The sequence below is a fragment of the Monodon monoceros genome, unplaced genomic scaffold, assembly GCF_005190385.1.
Source record: "Monodon monoceros isolate NGI ecotype Baffin Bay Population unplaced genomic scaffold, NGI_Narwhal_1 Super_Scaffold_19, whole genome shotgun sequence".
Taxonomy (NCBI): Eukaryota; Metazoa; Chordata; class Mammalia; order Artiodactyla; family Monodontidae; genus Monodon; species Monodon monoceros.
Genome location: NW_021703775.1, coordinates 42,045,232 through 42,065,737, shown reverse-complemented (window position 1 = coordinate 42,065,737; position 20,506 = coordinate 42,045,232). Strand labels below are relative to the sequence as shown.

The window sequence follows — 20,506 nt, the reverse complement described above, 5'->3', positions numbered from 1 at the left end:
AAAAAAGAATAGTGATAGATTGTATTTTGGGTTGGGTTTTTCTCTTCAGGAGTTGGTCATGAGAGATTAATCATTTCTAATTTACTGGCAAAGAAACAGAGTCACATAATTCTGGAGCTGGAAAGGAACTTAAAATATCAAAGAACAGGATAAACGAGTAAACATTAAAAATCTGTAAACTTTACCACGAGGATGAATTTCCCAATTTACTTTTCATATTCTCAAAATGAAATATTGACCTTAAAATCTGATTAAAAATGAAGAGTGCCCAAAGGAGTTTTGAGAAAATTGGAACTGGATGAATAACATCCTTAGCGTGAAAGACTTACCGTAACCCTGCAAACTGCTTGGTGGGGTGCCATCATTTTCACATGAAGTGGTGAGCCGTATTTGAAATATGTCGGAATTTTAACCTAAAATGAACTTGCTAAGATTTTGCAGGGGGGACTGGAAGGCTGAGGCACTGGAGTCAGGGAGATTTGCTGGGAAGCCCTTGGAGGGATTAGAGAGGTGCTAAGAGCCAGTTTAAAGGAAGAGAAGCAGAGACACAAGGAAACAAAGATAACCCAGGGGACACTGTGGAGAGAGAAATGGCAGAATTCAGAGAAAGATTTCATATAGGCAATGAAAGAAAGGGAAAACATAAACGTGACCTCACCTCACATTGCCTGCCTGGAAATTTGCAAGAATGGTACAACTATCTGTTGTACACATGGTGCGGGGGGTGGGGAGTTGGGGTCACTTCTCAGATACTTCTGGGTGTTAGTTTTGGTGCAGATGTAAATAATCTTGCGAATGTAACAATAAGGAATTCAGCGTTTTTGAAAAGCTCTCCAGGAATTATTTTTTCTATGTACAATTAAATAGCTATCACTGATTTGTGGTATCTATTTGAGGTGTGTGTGTGTGTGTGTGTGTAGGCTTGTGTTTTGGTGGTCACACACAACTCTGTTAGAGTGTGCAACTTTTATCTGAGTGACTTTAGAGAAGCTACTTCATCTCCCTGAGGCTTACTTTTCTTTTCTGTAAAATATGGAGATAAATATTAATCTGACCAAGCATTACCAAGAGGATTAAATGAGATAATGCACACTGGAAGGGCTTACACAATGCCTGCACATAAAAAACTCTTTAAATGTTAGCTTTCTTTCTATGTGAATTACTACTAAACAACAACAACAAACTTGGAACTTTCTCAACAGCTAAGGCTGCCCTCAGGATACTTACTCTTAGGTAGAACTCTCTATTTTCATTTCCAGATTTAATCCGAAAAGTATTGATAGTGTTGGGATAAATGGTTGTGGCCTGTATCTGGAAGATGTCAGATGGCACAGACCTATCAGATCGGATGCTCATGTATTTGTGGACTATGGATTGGGGAAGTTCTCGGCACAGCGCATTTGAGACTGGGCAAACACATCGGCTGCAGAGACAAACAAAAGTATTCACCAGTTAGGCTTGGTAAAACCAAAAGATTCTCAGTTTCAAAAGTTCTGATTTTTCTTACTTCTCTGATGTTAGAACGTAAGGATCTTGACAAGGATTTCGTGGGTAACAACGGAAGCCGCCATGATAATTCCAACACATTTCATCTTCCCGACATTCATTTGTGGTCTCACACTCATTTATGTCTGTAGAGATGTAGAGTCAAAGAGTTTACTGATATAAGTAAATTGCGTAAGTGGCAGATTCCAGTTTGCCACTGGAAGGAGGTGTATAAGAATCTGGACTGTGTTTAATTTGCTTTTAGACACAAGACTTGGTGGGACCTGGGTTCATTGCATTAATTCATGACAGATGTAGTGGAGCTATTCTCTACAGATTAATATGTGTCATTTCATGGTATTTTATCAAGCACCTATTGTTCATCTGTTGAATTCAAAGCCAAATGCTTTCCATTGACTTTGCTTAAATAAAAATGAAAGACACTATTTCTTGCCCTCTGGGGAATTAAGGAAAGCTGAAAGAAGGAGGAGGCCTCTCACTTTGGCCTTGAAAAGGGTGGTGGTTAGATGGAATTTTCACATTGCAGTGGGGAGGGCCTTCCAGGCTGAGAAAGCAGCAAACAAAAACTATGGAGATGGAAGTTTATTGTCAGGCTCAGAAGCTTGGGAGAGAGGGAAAGGCTGCTATGTGGTTGCAGTAAGCTGTAGCATGCTGCTGGATAGTTAATGTTCTGGGAGTGGATTACACTGTCCATAGGAAGCTGTTCACAGCAAAAGAAGGGAAGCTATGAAGTATCCTACCATGTAGAGCATGGCTATTTAAAGACCATGGGGAAGAAGGGGAATTAAGGAAGGGACTGTCAGTGTCAGCGGTGAGAGGCAACCCAGGAAAAGGCAGTGCAAGGTCAGAGCTAGAGAGGGTCCCTGGAAGGAGGGTTGTGGGAAGGCCAGGATGGACAAAGACTGAATTTAGATTTGGGAATTAGGAGTTCCCAGGTGACATCTGAGAGAAGAGTTTACAATGCTAGAGAACCATTACATTTACAACAATGAAAATTATATTAATATCCACATCCCTATGTATGTTTGTCTCCCTTTACATTGGAATAGTGATTAGATTTTATCCAATATAAGCCTTTTCTGAGTCATTCCTTCCCCACAATCAGATATTTTCATTCATTAATTTACAGGTAGTCATGGCCTAGTTGCTGGGATATGATCTCTTTCTTCTCTCTGAATTCTTATATCTCATGTTCCTCTTTTGGTTCCTCTTTATTGCTTTTTGCTTTGCATTATTGAAATCTGCATGTTTGTCTTAATCCTTCTATTAGCTTGTAAGCTCCTGGAGGGCAAAGGCTATTGTGCACGTCTTTCTATCCCTTTATCACCTAGCATGAGTGCACTGGGGGCACCTGGATTTTAAGAAATATTAAATTGAACCAAGTTGCTCTTCACACAAACCATATAGAGATGGTGAGAAATATATTATCTCTATTTGGCATGAAGGGAAAACAAATAAGGGTTAAGTGGCTGACCCAAGTTCATATAGTTAGTGACAGGCATCTCTCCACTGCAAGGTATTGCATCCTCTAAATGAGAATAATTCCATTCCTTGTCTTTGGAGAAAAAATTTTCTTTTAGCTTCCAAACTGGCAAAAGCTATCTGGAACCCAAGAGGAGACTGGAAAAGCTATGCAGTTTCCAAGAGTCAGTTACAAAAAGTATCTTCTTTTGGACTGGCTATGGCTAAAGAAAGAACTTAGATTCCTCAGAAGAAATCACAACTGACTTGTCCTTTCAATATTTTTCACTTTTTTGAAAAATAAAGATGCTGTTTAGCTACAGGGAAAGTGAAGACTGGTTTGTTATATGGAGTTCAACAGCAGCAAAAGGAAACTTTATGTGATAATTTTATTTATTACTTCCAGTAATTTAGAGCCTAGCTTAATCAACTCCTTAATCATTTTGGAAGGTTTTTCAGAAATGATTAATAGTATTAAAATATTTGATGAATGTGTGTCTGTGTATCTGTGTATTCTCTCTCTGTTTCTCTCCTTCCCCACTGTCCCTCTCCCCTCCCCACAACCTGCCACCACACACACACAGAGTTTTAATTTTTCCAAGACTGTGGAAATGAGAACAGTTATTTCATCCCCAAAATAAACCTTTTTGGGGAAGGTAAGAATCCAGACTCTTTTGGTTTTACTTTAATCTGTGGACAGAGTTGGGAAGGAATGGTTTCAGTGGGGGAAACCAATTGTTTTGCACCCTAAAAGAATGGTAAGTCTCTTTCACAAAAAATGTTTTGGTTTAACCAAACATTCTTCAAGATATAACACTAATGAATCTCCTATTTGCAATTCCATTGCATTTTCACCTTTCATTATAACAGATATAAATAGAGTAGGCTGGTAAGATTCCACTGAATGTTAACTTGTTTCTGTCTTTTGCTGGGTGTCAAATCCATTTATGATCAGAAACACATAGACATTTGTTTCAGGACTCCAGGGAAATTGGTTAAGGAATCCCACTGGCTAACATTTTCCTGCATGTAATATTCATGTTAAAAGTCTCAATTAGGGTTCAGAAAGTAAAACCATTGGAATGCAATGTTTCTCCACAATTAACATTACAGAGTCTCTAGTAACGTGGAAAGGGGTAGAAAGATGTTTATTGTGCAATGAACTACATTCTGATTATGCTCATATTTAGTGGTTGGATTCTAGTTGAATGATCACATGCACACTATAAAATCTCAGGTCATGGATGTTCCTGTGAATTAATATTTCCCTGTAAAATCATGATATAGACTGAGAATCCTGAGTCTCTCCTTTCCTTGATCTTTTCCTTTCTTAATATTTTACTGCTCTTCTTCTAGAGAAGATTTGCTACTAGTCATTTATATTGCTGGGTAAATTTCATAAAAACATCTTGAACTTTACAGTCTTTATAGTTTATAAATAATTTTTATGTACGTTATTCCATTTCATTCCCTCAACTCCCTTTTCCAAATGAGAAAGTTGAGGCTCAGAGAAGTTTGATAATTTGTTCAAATTGTATAGATAGAATGCCATACAGCTAGGTCTCAAGCAGATTTTGTGTCTTCAAGTTCAGTCATTTTTTTTTTCACTCTCTCACTGCTTTATGTAAACCTGTGTTTGTACCAATTTTTCCTGGATTATCTAGTTTTAGTTTTACCTGAATAGTCTTTTGCCTGTTAAAGAAATTTTAAGCTACATGCAGGAGGTAGGGAGGAGAGGGTGCACATTTTCAAATCTTTCAAAGAGACTCTGAAATCATACCATGTAGAGAGCCACTTCTTCCACCTACATGTAGCTGTGGAAATCACCTGAACATTTATTTTAAAACTGGACCCAAAGACGTTAGCTATTTTTGGATTAATAGGTTTTTTTACTGAAGTATTCAAGTACTTTTTAATACACATGAAGCTGATTTTCTCAACACTTAAATTACTATCCAATTTATAATCCTGGTGTTTTAGAGAATTCAGATCAGTTTGAGGTGCACCTAACCACACATTAAGCTTATGCTCTACACTGAAATTCATGGTGAAATATTTTAATAATTGAATCTTTTCTGGTGGATGATTAGAGGATATATATCATAGGGATTATGTAGGCTATATAGAAGGCATACCAATATTTTATCAAAATTATTTATTTTAAGAAAGAAAAATGATTGCTTTAAATTTCAAAGAGAGTTAACACTGAATATCCTCTTTATGAGATGTGCATGTCTCATGATCAACAGGGGAAAAAAAAGAGCTCAAATTGTAAAAAATGAAAGTCTGTGATAGAGAATCCTACAACTTCCTCCCTGCTTTTCCTGGTTAAAACTTAACAGATATGAAAACAATAAACTTACCCTGACATGTTCTACTTCTCACCACTTGGTATCCCTGGGGGCACATACAAGAGAATTTCCCAGGCTCATTGACACATTGATATTGACACAGGTAGCTCGAGGTTCTGCATTCATCAATGTCTGTTGAACCAGACAAGAGCAATAAGACAGAGTTGAAAACTTACATGTCACTATTTTGGTAATTTTTTTTTAACACTTCATACTCTGAAACAGAAGTACAATACTTTATAAGAAGCTCAAGTGCAAATTCTAACAATATCAGCTCATTTCCCATAGAGCTTCACAGCACAGAGAGTTTTTCTTACCATCAGTTTTACTCACTTATTGCTGACAGTTTGGCGAATCCTGGAACTAACCATACTAGCTGAGCAGACTGAATGAATTGGCTTGTGGTTGATGATCTTCATGTTGTGCTTGGCAGACCCACCCAGTGATGCAGATTCATATTTGCCTTCTCAGAAATTGGGTGGCTCTGCTCCCAAGTTCATCTGAGTTTTGAACTCCAAGTTCCATCCCTGTGCTAGCTTCTAGAGGTGATGCCCTGGCAGAATGCTTTGCATTTCTCAATGGTGCTGTCCCAAGAAAAGGTGGGAGCGTTTGTGAGGAAGTCGGGAGCATGAAGTGTCAATGGCATCCCCTTCAGGATGTCTTATGCCTTTTGAATTACACAGTGGCAGGCATGACTAGGGGCCAGGTCTCCTGGTTTCTCTTCTAACGTTCTTGACATGCAATCAGCCATTTTTGAACTTAAACATGCATGCCAGTCACCTGGAGTTCTCATTAGATGCAGAATCTGACTCAGTAGGTCTGGGCTGGGGCCTGAGATTCTACAATTCTCACAGGCTCCCAGGAGGTGCCACTGCTGCTAGCCGTTGCATCACACTTGAGAAACAAGACACTAGAGCACCCTTGCTAATTATCAGACCCAGCCTACATCTAATAGTTCAATTATTTTGTTTCTTCTCCTTTCTTTTGAAAACATACTAAAAAGTCAATGTTATAATTGAACTAAATTAACTGGATTTTAGAACAGAATTTCCATGGATAAAAATTTGCTTTCATAAACAGGTACACACTTGGATTAAAGCAACAGCAATCACAGGAAGTGGACCGTGATTACTAATTATTTGGGCAATATTTTACCTTCACAATTGAGCCTGTCACTGCTTAGCTCATATCCTTGATTGCACTGACAGATGAATGAACCAAGAATGTTGTAGCATTGCTGAGCACATTGATTGCTGGCATCACATTCGTTAATGTCTGAAAGGCAAGGTTATACACATTTATATATCTATGTCTTTAAACATAGCCTTGCTCTTTTGTACCTATGTCATCCGATGATAAGTGAGTAATTCCCTAGCTGGATTCTTTGCTCTGCAGAAGCTCACTGGAGAACATCCATTCAGGTTTCATATTTGTTGGAACAACTTCAAACATCTGTCATATACTTCTTTTAAAAATACCAGAATATTTTTTTTTCTGGGAATGACAGTTAGTTTGGTGTTTGATGAATCTTTCCAAAAGAATTTAATGATTCTAATAAATATACATTCCAGTATCTATTTTCTTGTATTGTTGTTCAGATGCAAAATGCCAAGTCTATAAATAATTGATATAAGACACATACTAATACGGTCTCTCAGCATGCTGTAGTGAAGATTTATCTGTGCTATTTAGTACTTTTTAAATGGGTCCTGTTAAATTCCATTACAATTATAACATAAGCCTTTGAGACCCATACAGAGTTTTGCAATGCTCTAAGGCACTGAAAATATTGTGAAAAGGCATTTTTCCTGCACTAGATTCTTTCCATGTCATGCCAGTCTTAAAATTGTGTGCCGTGACATTGCATTCTGAAAGGGCAGAAGAAGCATGTAAAAATCAGATGCACTTTCAGCGGAAAGTTTATGTATTTGAACTTGCAGTAACCCCTTTGGCACCTTCAGTGTTTATATCACACACTCTTGACTAATTGGTGTGTGTATATCAATTGATCTGTAGTTAAAAATTTTTTTTTGATACACTCACAGAAGAGAACTAAAACCAAAGTTAAAATTTTTTTCCATTCACATCTTGATGTGTTTTAAAAAACCAGATTGGTTACTGTCTTTTCAGCTTTATGCAGGGAAGTTGATGGAAACCAGTTTACTCAAGAACATAGAAAACTGGAAATACTGCAGTGTGGCTTGGGAAGACAGAAATCAGTCAGGATGACTGTTTCCAGAAGTCTTACCTACGCAGGTATAGTTGTTAGCTGCCAATTGAAACCCAGGACTGCACTGGCAATAAAATGATCCTGGCGTGTTCACGCATCTTTGGTGGCAATATGGAGGGATGGTACATTCGTCTATATCTAGGTTATCAAGTATAACACAAAGAGAACCAAATTATTGACTATCCAAATTATTATTATTGAGCTGTTTAATCTCAAGTTCTCAGCAGAGCATTATGTGGAAAAACTATCTAGAGACATCCTTTTAAAAGTAACTATTTTTCTTTTTAAAAAATTAGAGTATCTGTGCTTTAAATACACTTTGGTCTGCCCTCTGCAGTTAAATGAGATGTTAAGAACAAAGACTTCATAAACCTGGTTGGGTTGGTTGAGACTTAAAGAGGGAAAAGTAATTAAAACTATTTCACATATAAGTGAGAATGTCAGGCTGGGAATCTAAAAGCTTATTTATAATGATAGAAGTAGAAAAGAACTATGGAAGAATTGAGTGATGTAGCGTAAAACTAATAAAAGGAGGTACGTGCTGTTGCTCAGCTGGTGACCTTGGCGAAGCCACTTAAATGTTCAGTATCTAGGTTTTTTCTTCTGTAAAATGTGGATAGTAATGCTGCGTGTGTATCTTATGAAGTTTCTGTGAGAATCACATGAAAGAACGCTATGGAAGGAATGGGACACTAAACAAGTTACTTCTTGAGAGTGCCCTTCTGACACATTGATGATGTGTTCCAGCCTGTGTCCTTCTCGTATAAATATTTCCAACTATAAAATGCTCAATTGAGAACTTGCAAAGTAGGATTAATATTTTAGAAGCATAATAGAATTCCATTAATTGATGATTCTACACTTTGTGACAACTCCAATATGGCATGTGTAATTAAAAATAACAATTATGCAAAATCACTGTAATACTATGGAGTGACTATCTCATGGAAAAAATGAAACAAAACAAAACTTTATGCTGAACCCTTCCAGTACTTTAATAACTAAAAGTGTGGAAGGCAGTGTACTCAAGTGGCTGCAAGGTAATCTGAGTTTGAATCTTCATTCTGGCATTTACTAGCTTGGTCTTAACCTCTCAGAGCTTCCATTTCCTCTTCTGTGAGTAATAATCAGCAATGTGGCAGGATTGTTGGGAGGCTTACATGAGATGGTTTAGGTGAACTTCCTTGCACAAAACAGGCAAAAAAAAAAAAAAAAGGGAGCTATTATGAATAAGCTGCAAAATATATTTGATTTAACTTGAATATTGAAATAAACAGTAATGATGTTCACATGGCTTCCCTCCTAATTTATTTAGGTGTCTGATCAAATTGTCACCTCAGGGAGGCCATCTCTGTCCATCCATATAAAATAACTTCTTCCCCATCTACCCCCTTAACCTGCTTTATATTTCTTTGTAGCCAGTGACACTCCTTGACATTGTATTATGTGTTTATTTGCTTCTTGTCTGTGTCCCTCCCTATAATGCAAGGCAGATTTCCTCCTCTTGAGGTAGAGGTAAAGTATTTTTTGTCTGTTCACTGTTGTGTGCTTAATACCTGGAACAGGGTCTGGCATAGTAGGTGCTCAATAAACATTAGCTGAATGAATGGAAAGTTCATACTAATTAAAAGTAATTTTAGCACGGTTCTTCCTAGTACCTAGTGTTACAGCCAGGTGCCAATATCAACAGCTAAATTATGTAAGTGGTACTTTCTAATAGTTCCGTGGGCTGCGATTCTGTAAAATCTGTTTGTTTACTATGATGGCCCAATACCTAGAACTTGGCACACAGTCAGTCCTCACTAAATGTTTGATGAATAAATAATGCATGTCTTCTCTGCCAGTAAACATTCATTGAACCATTGTTATTTGCTTTCATTGTGTTTTGTAATGTAGGTTTATAACGATGATAATCATATATATATATTCTACCCCTGTCTTGTATGGAAAACAGGCATGAAAACAAATTAATGCATGGAATTATAAGATCAAAATAGAAAAGTGTACAAGGGAGAGAGGGAGCACCATTCTACTCAAAGTGTGTCCTGCTGACCACTACAGGTCCACGGACCATTTTGACCAGTCTGCAATGAATAAGTACAGAAATTGGGAGCAAGTGTTTAGGAATAACAATTTGGTGTTACTGCAACATTCTTACTGTACTCTACATAAGTATTGATCTATAACAGGTTGGAAATTTACAAAGGATACATCAGAGTTTGAGAATTACTGGCAGAGAGGGGGGAGTGACTCATTATATTTGGGTATATCATGGAAGACCTCCCAGAGGAAGTTACCTTGAGCTAGAATTTGAGAGTTGAACAGGAGTTTGTTAGGACTGCATGTCTCTGGTAGAGGCACTGAAGTGTGACACTGTGTGATGTATTGGGGAACTGTAACTAGTGGGACAAAGCTGGAGTGTTGTAATTATTTTGGCAGGAGAGGAGTGTTGATACAATAGAGCTGGGCAAGGACTAGATAGAGGAAGACCTTATATGCTCGGTTGAGGAATGTAGTGTTGGTTCTATGGGTGAGGGGAACAGTGAGGAAGCCACATGATTAGATCTGAATTTTTTTTTTTTTTTAATTCTTGGTGGCACCACGTGGCATGTGGGATCTTATTTCCCCCACCAGGGATGACCAGGGATCGAACCTGCACCCCCTGCAGTGGAAGCATGGAGTCTTAACCACTGGACCACCAGGGAAGTCCTAGATCTGAATTTAAGGACATCTCCTGCCATACCATAAAGGGCTCTAACCATAAGTTCCATTCACTTTGATTCTTCCCATAGTAGGCTGGGTTTTTTCTTTTTCTATACTTTTTATACCCTCAATTGTTTATCTTCCTGACGAATACAGTGGGCAAAATTTTGGTGCCTGTGGAGTTTTCCACACAGTTTTCTCTTAAGTCACAGCTTCAGTCAGTGCAAGCCCCGGTCCTTCCTCAGAGGCTGGGCGCTGGCCCCAGCACCTATGCGCAACCCCATGGCAGGAGAACAGGGCCAGGGCCCATGAGGAGCTCAGTGTTGACATCCTGACACCAAGAGCTCACATTCTCAGGTGAAAATTGGTGCTGGGTTGCCTGTCCCCACATCATTATCCTCTGTTCCTAAGAGAAAATAAGGACTCTTCACTGATCTTATGGTAAGAGGTGGTATGTAAATCAGTGGACAGAGGGAGTCAATTACAGAGTTTCATCCTAGTGCTGGGCCTCAAGATTGAGCCCTTTAGTTTACTTGAACACTTTAGTTTACTTCTCATTTGCCAGTTGGCCTCCCCATATCGTGTTCTTCCTGTCATTCAAAAAGCATGCATTGAGCACCTACTTGGTGCTTCAGGGACTGGGGAGACAACAATGACACAAACCAGGCCTGGCCCCTGTCCTCAGAGAGCTCAAGTAGAGCTCTCAAGGAGGGCACATGTGTTGCATCCCTAGCACTGCACTCACTTGCCACGTAAAGAATGTTTAGTACAAGTCTGTTAACTCATTACATAATGATGGCACACAGCTATTCAACCCAGAACCAGGAGCCATTCTAAGCACTCCTGCACATGAGCTCCTGAGATAGGGACTGGTATTATCTCCATAGTACAAAGGAAAAGAGTGAGGCACAGAGTATTTAAGTAACTTGCCCAAGGTCTCAAAGTGAGTTAGGGGTAGAGCTGGGATTTGAACCTCACCATTTGCCCTATAAGCTATGCTATGCTACAACCGGTGAATGAAGCCCATAGCACCAGTGTTTTAGTGCTAGGGTACCAAATAACTAATTTAAAATGATTTTCCTGGTTGCTTTTGTGGTCTCATTCACACCCCAAATTTCTGCTTTTGCTTAGTCTAACATGTAACCAAAACTTTGATACCCAGAATATGCTCAACCTTTAAGGCTAGTTTTTTTCTTGTTAACATGGAAAATGGATTGGGAGTCAATGAAAAAATAAGCACTATCATTCTCCAAATAAAGATGAGTGCTTTGTTTTAAAGGACTGAGGTTTAAACAGTTAAGATGCTCCAAACAGGACTTGGCTTAGTGCACTGTTGTACTTACCTACACACTGCTCTCCTCGCTTCTGATACCCAGGAGGGCACTGACAGGTGAAGGAACCTCGTAAATTGATGCACACTTGGTCGGCTCTACAGTTGTGCGCCCCTGCAGTGCACTCATCTATGTCTGTTAAAGACACACAGCACAAAAATAGTTTGAGTCGGTTGTGAAGATGTTGATAGTTCCTCCATTTTGCCATCATACTTTTCTTAAAGAAACCAGGTTTTTACTCTGTAATACTGTTATATTGGAAATGCTTAAAATGATACATTATTTCAACTGTTCAAAAAGTAATTTCATAGATGTCAGTGTGTACCACTTAGATTTAACAAATGCTAACATTCTGCCATGCATGCCTCAGCTCACTTTGTTTTGTTAAGAAATGAAACACTGGAGATGTACCTAAAGCCTTACTCCATCCTCATCCCTTTACCCACCCACCTACTACCATCCTGGTAGGTGTGAATCCTTCCCTGAGATTTTTGTATACTTTTATTATACAGTTATGCACCCATTAGAGCATACAGTATTGTTTTAAAATGTAAATAAATTGTATGATACTTGCTTTTCCACCCAATATATGACATTTGAAATAATTTCTAGTAACTAATCTCTAAAAATCTGCCCAATAACTAGGTAAAAATCAAACTTTAATATTATGCATTCCCTGTTGCTGTTGTTTTTTTTTTGGTAAACTTTAGCACAACATAAATGTATAAACTTTTCATTGCAAACTTCAAAATAAAAAGGATTCAATTTAATCACATTCCTCTAGGAGAGATAGGCTGGTGTAGTTTAAAATACACATTTTCCCAAAGCATTTCACTTCTTGGAATAGTTTACTAAATGTACCTTAAGGAGTAGGTAGATTATAGTTCCAGAAAAGTAAAAAATATTCAATCATAATATGAACTTGTTATAACAAATTTCTTTGCGATCAAAATATGATGGGCACTTGTGTGTGTCTCTCATATTACAGTAATTTATAAGTGAAATATAATTTTGCCTTATCCATATCACCTTTTCATTCATTCAAATCTCTCATATTATGAGTTTAAATAGCACAGATGAAAGGATTATAAAATTTTGGCATTCTTCAACAACTGAAGACTCTAAGCTTCATTAAAAAATATCTAAAATTTGTAATTCCTAGATGACAAATTTTGCATAAAAACTGAGAAAGGTTTAGGGGTGTTTAGATCATCACTGTGGCAGACCCATGGTGGTGCTTTGGAAGAAATAGTGGGGCAAAAATCAGTACCAAAAATGAATCATCAGTAATTAGAATTTATTCCTTAAATCCTGCCTTCCCTTTAAGAAGCTCAGAGAGTAGCCCCTGGTGTGTTGCCTTTCATCTTTCTTTATTTTCAAACATAACTGCTGCACTGTGCACATAAATGCACATTATTACACCCAGTAATATTACACCCAGTGTAATAATGTAGGAAGCTCAGGTTATAAGAGAGTTGTCCTCAGATATCGGCTTTAGTTAGCTGGGTGTGGAAATGATAAGAGAGATTCTCTCCAAAAGAAGGAGGGAGGGGAGATAAAGAATACTCGAGGGATGTATGGCTGTTTATTGGATAATAACCTATAAAAGCATCTACTTACATAATTCTTATTATCTGGTTTTAAAGTTTTGGTGAATTTTTTCTTATTGTTTTTTATTTTTGTTTTGAAATTTTTTATTATTATTACTATTATTTTCGAAGCGGTGATTACAACTCTGTCCTTTTCAGGTACTATGCAGAGGTACAGCAATCTTGCTTTGAAATTATCTGCCCTTTTTGTGTCTTTTATTATTTTCTCGTATGCACTTGATGAAAACATGTCTACTGGGGTTTCTTCAGAGTTTTATGACCCGCTAATGCAGAAGTGACAGCAGAGTTCATATTGTTTTATGTCAAGAACATCTGCCAGCATTTGCAGTGATAATAGCACTGAGAGATACGGCAATGTGAGATTCAGATGTGGCAAGTTTCCTCGGTACATGCTGGCAGAAGATCAAGGGCTCAGGCTGGCTGCTACATTTTCTAAAGGAGGCTTCACCAGTGACTGTGGCTTTTCTTTCTGAGACATCCCTCTGCAAACTGCCTCCACCCCATCGCATTCCTGATGTGATTTCCTTCCTATTATTTTTTGTCATTTAGTTCTCTCTCTGATTAATAGGCTAACATTTCCAGTGGAATTAATATATCATTAAATAGATTTCAAACATAAAAGCCATGCTCCCTGGACCTATTCCTTTTTAAGAACCAGGTCTGTTTACCTTCTAAGGAGGATTATTTAATAAAACTATTAGGTGAGTTAAAGTAATTTAATAAAAAAAACAAAATAAAATACCACTGTCTCTACTGCCACTATATTCTTTTCCTTTCTCTATCAATAACAAACAAAACTGCAACAGGACTCACCTCACCTAGGATTGACTGGTGGTATTTTATTTTATTTATTTATTTTACAGAATAAGCTTTTTTTACAAAAAAAATATTTTATTTATTGTCTGCATTGGGTCTTAGTTGCGGCACACAGGATCTTTTGTTGTGGTGCTCGGACTTCTCTCTAGTTGCAGTGTATGGGTTTTCTCTTCTCTAGCCGTGGCACGCAGGCTCCAGGGTGCATGGGCTCTGCAGTTTGCAGCACGCGGCCTCTCTAGTTGAGGTGCATGAGCTCAACAGTTGTGGCACGCGGGCTTAGTTGCCCTGCGGCATGTGAGATCTTAGCTCCCTGGCCAGGGATCGAACCCGTGTCCCCTGCATTGGAAGGTGGATTCTTTACCACTGGAACACCAGGGATGTCCCTGACTGGTAGTATTTTAAATACACTTTCTAGTTACTTGGATTCACTTTTAGTTTTAATTCTTTCAGGTGGGAAACCTCCCTGAAATTCAATAAAACACAGTTGCATGAAATCCCCTTAAAGAAATTATTCCAAAGGAGTTGAATGGATGTTTCATCTTATACCTTGAGTTGGATCTGCTAGTAAAGGAACAGACTGCATTTTCATTTATGGCTTTTCCAATCCGAGTTTAGAATATTTATCCTCTTTGCTCTTAGCAGGTTATCTAATGCTGAAGGTTGTGTAGATAGACTGGATTTCTTTGAACTATCTTCAATTATACCATCAATGTATTGGTTTATTTAAATAACACGGTTTTATTAATTTGAAAGTTGTAATTTGAGATCCTGTTTATTCACACATCTATACAAAATCATGTAAGAACTGTTTTACATTGTTAAACTCTTTTATGCTTATCTTTTCTACTTGTATGCATTTCTATGTCTTAAATATCATGTGATAAGAAAATCACTAAAATATACTATGTTAGAAACTCAAAGCAGAATATCCATCTCTGTGCAGATGCACCAGAAGACCTGGCTCTCCCAGGTATGTTTATGAAAGTCCTCCGTGGTGGGAATACCTGTATTAGCAAAAGCAATTCTTTATTCATAATGGAAACTACTCACATCAGCTATGGTTTTCCTGATAATCTAGGAAACAGTACTTTGGGGAGAGGAGTTTTTGTTTTGTTTTTAAACTATCTGTAAGTTATCCTTGACAGTTAAGCTCACTAGGTTCTTTAATACATTCTTTAACACGTTCAGTTCTTAACACGTTCAGTTAACACATTCCCTGGGCCCTGAACCCAAGCTCTTTGAGGACAGGGACTATGTATTACTTTTTTCTGTATTCCTAGCACCTTGCAGAGTACAAGAAACAGGGTGGGTTTTCAAAACATATTTGTTCAATAAGTGGATGAATGAACCAAGATTGTTTGCTAAGAACTGATGCCTAGAGTTTAAAGAAAGTAGGATCAGTGTTTTGTCTTACAAGGAACTAAATTTACAAGGCTGAGTAACAGGCAAGACGTAAGAAACACAGCAAGATGTCAGTAAATGGAAATGGCTGTAAAGCAATGGAGTGGAGAAGTGCAAAGCTAGGAAAACAGCAGCATCAGAGGTGGAAGGCTGGCCTGAGGAGGTGAATTTTGAGCTGCATTTTGAAGAAGGTAAGGTACATGGATTGGCAGAAATAGGAGGCAGAAGGGAGATCACATTAGAAAATGCTGATAAGACAAAAGCAGTTTGCATGAGAAGAATGGCAGATAGCTGGAATCAGCACGGCTGGAGGTGCTGTGTATGAGGAGTCTGGTGCAGTGCCTGGCTGAAGGTGCTCATAAAATGGTAGCTCAAGTCATGAGCAAAATTCAAGGCCTTATAGGTGCGATCAGAGTTTGGATTGCACACCACAGGAAGCAGCTCTGAACTATGTAGACATAGCCTAATGGAAACATTACCAAAGTACAAAATAATAGAATGTGCTTCCTAAAATATCACAACACGTAAATCAACTCACATTTCATCATTCTAATGCATTAAGAATAGCTAATGGCAATATTTGGTGATTTCCTCATTTTTCAAAAATGTGCCCACACTCTCCCTTCTAGTGATTTATACTATTGTAGGTCCCTCTCTTGCTGACTTTGGCATCCTCATTGCGTTAAATAATCCAGCTGATCTTCGCTCAGCTCTCACTGCTAGCCCCTTTATCACAATGATCCCCAGTCTATGGAACTGCACGTTTGGTTTTCTCTCAAAGTTAATGGACGCAACTGTGTCCACATCTCTGTCGTGTCCATTAAGTCCCTGCTTAGGCCCACATTCTCTATGTGTTTGGCTCCTGCCCTTCAGTCTGACTCATATTTCCCAAACCCCTGACTCATGCTGCTTTCTCTCTCTTATGCAACATTTTAATCTCTGCTATGTTCTTTCCATAATTTGATAACTTACCACGACATGGAGTCACTTCACTGTGTTTTCCTGGGCAAAGACTTTATGTACCTTAAATGCTTTAGATTACCACTTAAACTTTTCTAATTTGTGCTGCTTTACATTTAGGGAATAATTCAGAACTACTTTGGAATAAGCCACCATTGACCAGATGGTGTGTTTGATGATAATGCACTGAAATAGGAATATTATTCCTGAAATAGGAATAATAAAAATAATTATTTTTATTCTGTCACTGCCTCTGTGATCTAGGGCCATGGCATCAATTCTTTTTCTCTCTGTTTCTCCATCTGTAAAATAGACTGTCTTCCTTAATGATAATGCACAGATTTCAAAAAGTTCAGAATTTTCAAAATAAATCTTTTTGTTTCCAGACCGTAAATTCTTAGAGTAAAATAACCATATATTGACTAGTTCTGAGTTGGACACTGTGCATGCTTTGTAAATATTATTTGATGGTAAAGAAAAGGTAGTGGTTAAGTTCAAGTTGCTGCTATTTCTTGATCTGTGTGGGTCTAAAATGTTATTTTATCTCTTCCCCAACCATACTAATTTAATCTCATAAATGGAGTAAAATAGGAAAAAAAAGGTCAAGATTCATGTTTGCTATAAGGATGAGCTACTTTACTCCTGGCTGCTTTCTTTCTTTTTTTTCTTCCTCTCTCTCTTCCTTCCTTCCTTCCCTCCCTCCCTCCCTCCCCCTCCCTCCTTCCTTCCTTCCTGCCTGCCTGCCTTCCTTCTTTCCCTCTCTCTCTTCCTTTCTTCCTTTCTCTAGTGACAGGACAATAAATTAGTTCCCAGCAAAGTACTCTTTCTACTTCATCTATGAAACTTTTTGAATAAAAGGGACTCATTGGGTGAAGATTTTACAGTTATTTTGGATATTAATCTTATTTTTCAGTATAATCCTGGAAGGTAGCAACTATTTCAACAAGTGCTGAGGCATTGCTATTTTATCGCTGCCTCATCCATTAATGGCTATTAATAATGATAACCTGAGTAATCAAGACATTAAATTATGTTGATTGAAATCTGATTAAGGAGAAGGTGTGTAATATATAATTTCACATACAAATTTGTTAAAATTCTAAAATTAACGCATAAAAATAGGCAAATATTTAACAGTATTTAAACATCTATTATTTGATTAGGAAATTAGATCTACAGGCCTCTGATTTAATCCTAGTAACAGCCCTGTGGAATAATGGTTTCATTATCCACAATTTTTGGATGAGGCAGGAGTTGCCACTGAAATGTAGGTTGATGAGTGACCTGCCCAAGGTCACACAGAGCGGAGATTCAAACTTAAGATTTCTATTTTGCTTCTGCAATCTAGGTTTCCAGAAAGGCTTATTTCTTAAGAGTTCGGGATAGCAGAAGTTTTATTGTAGTCATATATGTATATAAATTTCTTATATATATTATATAAATACATAATTTTTCTTAGATTTAAAGAGAAGGTTGTTAATCTTTAGGGCATTAGTTCCTCCCTTGCATCTTTCTTCTACATTAGAATAACTTTCATAGCTCTCCAAATCTTTTGTTTCCCTCCCCAATCCTTAGCCAATTATCAACAATTTTTGTCAAAATTTTCTATTTCCCTTGCTGCTTCTTTCATAGTACTGGAATCAGATTTATCTGGGCAAAATGCCCAGTTCTAGTTAGCTTTTCACCCTTCTGAAATTATCAGCTAGAATTCACCCAAGCTAAGCAGTTCTAGAGGAGAAAATAAATACTGATATTAAGTAACAAAAGAGGACTGACTTCGTTGATGGCCAGCAGTAGATTTATAGTTCTAAATTCTTATCTGTTCTGGCCAAACAGATTGTTAATAGTTTGGTGTGCTTTAAATGATAAACAAAAATATCACCCAAATCAACAAATATCAGCCTCCCTGATAGTTAATTTGTTTTAGAGAGTGGTGAATCAAGTGTTCTGGAAGTCCTTGACATTGCACTGTGTTCTAACAGAACCTTGAAATATGCTGTTCCCATATGGAAAAATCGTGCTACATGTACTTGGAATTGCTTCACCAGCAGTGATGGTGGATTTGCACTGCACATCGACCCTCTCTCACCTAGTCTCCTCTGTGGCTAGTGGTGTTCGTTTGCAAGATGATTGGATGAGGTTAGACATACAGTTCATGTCTAACCTCGTGAATTCATATTAAATATTCATGAATGTGGGGGAGAAAACCAACTGGTGAACATGAACGATCGACTCGTGACTCCTCTGTACTACACACAAACCAAATGGACCAATCATAGGCTAAAACAGAGAAAAGCAAGGACACAAAGACCTTAATCCTCATTCTTCCCCTCTTTTTGCACACTGGCAAAGTGAAGCTTATTGCTTTCAGAATCTTAAGGGAAAGACATTTTCTACTGATAAATGATTGTTAATTGTCAGGAGTGTTCTCTGGCATCTCTGAGAATACGTCATACCCAGGTAAACTCCCTTCTTTCTTCTTAAACTTAATTATCCATTAAAAAATGTTTGGGAAAGGATGACCCTGATATTTGGAATGATATTCCAATCAATCATCAATCTACAACCTTGTGGAGGTAAAACTGTGTTTTGAAATAAGCAGCACCATTAGTCTTTGCTCTAGGATGGCTGAGTACCAGGAATTAAAGACTGTATGCAAGTTCAAGCCCATCCCATACAAGCTGGCAATCTACTTCAAACTGGATGGCCTTCAGAGGAATTATGATCCCATCTTATTAGGGGATGCCTCTGCATTGATATTTCAATTGTGTTTTCCTGGTGCTCCACTGCTTCACCTTGCCCCTCCCACCTCCCTCCTATCCCCAGCTCCAGATCAAACCCCTGGAGACTGATGAACTGGATGGAGACTGAGAACATTCAACTGAGTCCTCCATGCCCTCCGTGAGCACTGTGGCTTGATTCCTGGTCCCCCTCCTTGAGGCCTTACAGTCAGATCAGTCAGTCTCTCTAGCCCAAAGCACACACATTCCTGGCTTACTCCATCAGGCCAGTCATCACTTGAGGTCACATAAGCCCCTGGCTGTGACAATGCCAATTCTAACAAGCATGGCTTGGTGACCTCCTAATTGTATGAGACCAATTAACATTATACTTGTTGTTCATTCAACAATAAACAGCTTTTGTGAGCATTAAATTGAGGCATACTACTAAATTTGCTGAGTATAACTTGGCAATACTTCTCCAAATCATTAACTGCCTAAGACTTTGAAAATAAAGTGTATCTTTGTTCCTCTTGCCTTCAGAGAATGTTACATTCTTGTGTGTATTTTCCTGCCCATTTCATTACATCCTACTTATGAGGTTTCTGCACAGTGTTTCCCCATATGCTTCAGGGCCCTTATATTTTTCTGAATTCCAAATGGATAGTAGTATGAAGGGAGTGAGGGGTGTGACTCATCAAATTTGTACTAAATTCCTTTTTCTTGTCTCTTTCTGATTCAAAATTCCAGCAAAATGAAAAGCAATGAAAGGATAAATATGTGGGTAAATCTTAATGAGCACCAACTATATAAAACAAAAATAGTAAGGTGTTTTGTGATTTATAAAAAATTAGAATTAAAATACATGGGAATAAAGCACATGGGTTGGCAGGAAGGTAAATGGAGTTTAAGTTTTTTAAGGTCCTTCTACAGTCTGGGAAGAGGTAAAACTACCAATTTATTTTGGACTTTGCTAAGTCAAGGGTACATGTTAAAGTATTCACTAGGGAAACACTAAAAGAACAGCAAAGAGTATAAAACTGCAAATCAAATGCAGGGGAGAATGGAATAATACAAAACAGTACATCATTTTAGACAGAAAGCAAGAAAGGAAAGAAAAAGAAACTAAAATGTGCAGAATGAAAAAAAAAAGGCAAAGAGTAAAATGGTAGTTTAAACCTAAACATATCAATAGTTACATTAAAGGTAAGTGAATTAAATGCTCTTATAAAAACTAAAAATTCTCAGGTTGATTACAAAATCAAAACCCAAATACATTGCTTCAAGAGGAATGATTTAAATATAAGGACACAGGTAGATTAAAGAAAAAAGGTGGAAAATATGCTATGCAAACACTAACCAAAAGAAAGTTGGCTTTGCAATATCAAAGTTGACTTTAAGGGAAAAAAGATTACAG

The 20,506-nt window shown here is 37.8% G+C and overlaps 1 protein-coding gene and 1 long non-coding RNA gene across 6 annotated transcripts in view; one reads left to right on the top strand and one right to left on the bottom strand.

Annotated features, from left to right (window-relative positions):
- Window positions 1-20,506, bottom strand: part of EFEMP1 (EGF containing fibulin extracellular matrix protein 1) — a 67,939-nt gene that overhangs the window by 5,051 nt on the left and 42,382 nt on the right. For all 4 annotated transcript variants that reach the window (XM_029232001.1, XM_029232000.1, XM_029232002.1 and 1 more), the window contains 6 exons: window positions 11,595-11,717; window positions 7,567-7,686; window positions 6,474-6,593; window positions 5,331-5,450; window positions 1,508-1,631; window positions 1,228-1,423 (listed from right to left, as the gene is read on the bottom strand). In XM_029232001.1, coding sequence (XP_029087834.1) covers window positions 1,228-1,423; window positions 1,508-1,631; window positions 5,331-5,450; window positions 6,474-6,593; window positions 7,567-7,686; window positions 11,595-11,717 — 803 coding nt within the window. The remainder of the gene's footprint in view (window positions 1-1,227; window positions 1,424-1,507; window positions 1,632-5,330; window positions 5,451-6,473; window positions 6,594-7,566; window positions 7,687-11,594; window positions 11,718-20,506) is intronic.
- The window catches only part of LOC114900671, a 191,808-nt gene that overhangs the window by 162,094 nt on the left and 9,208 nt on the right, over window positions 1-20,506 (top strand). The window lies entirely within an intron of this gene.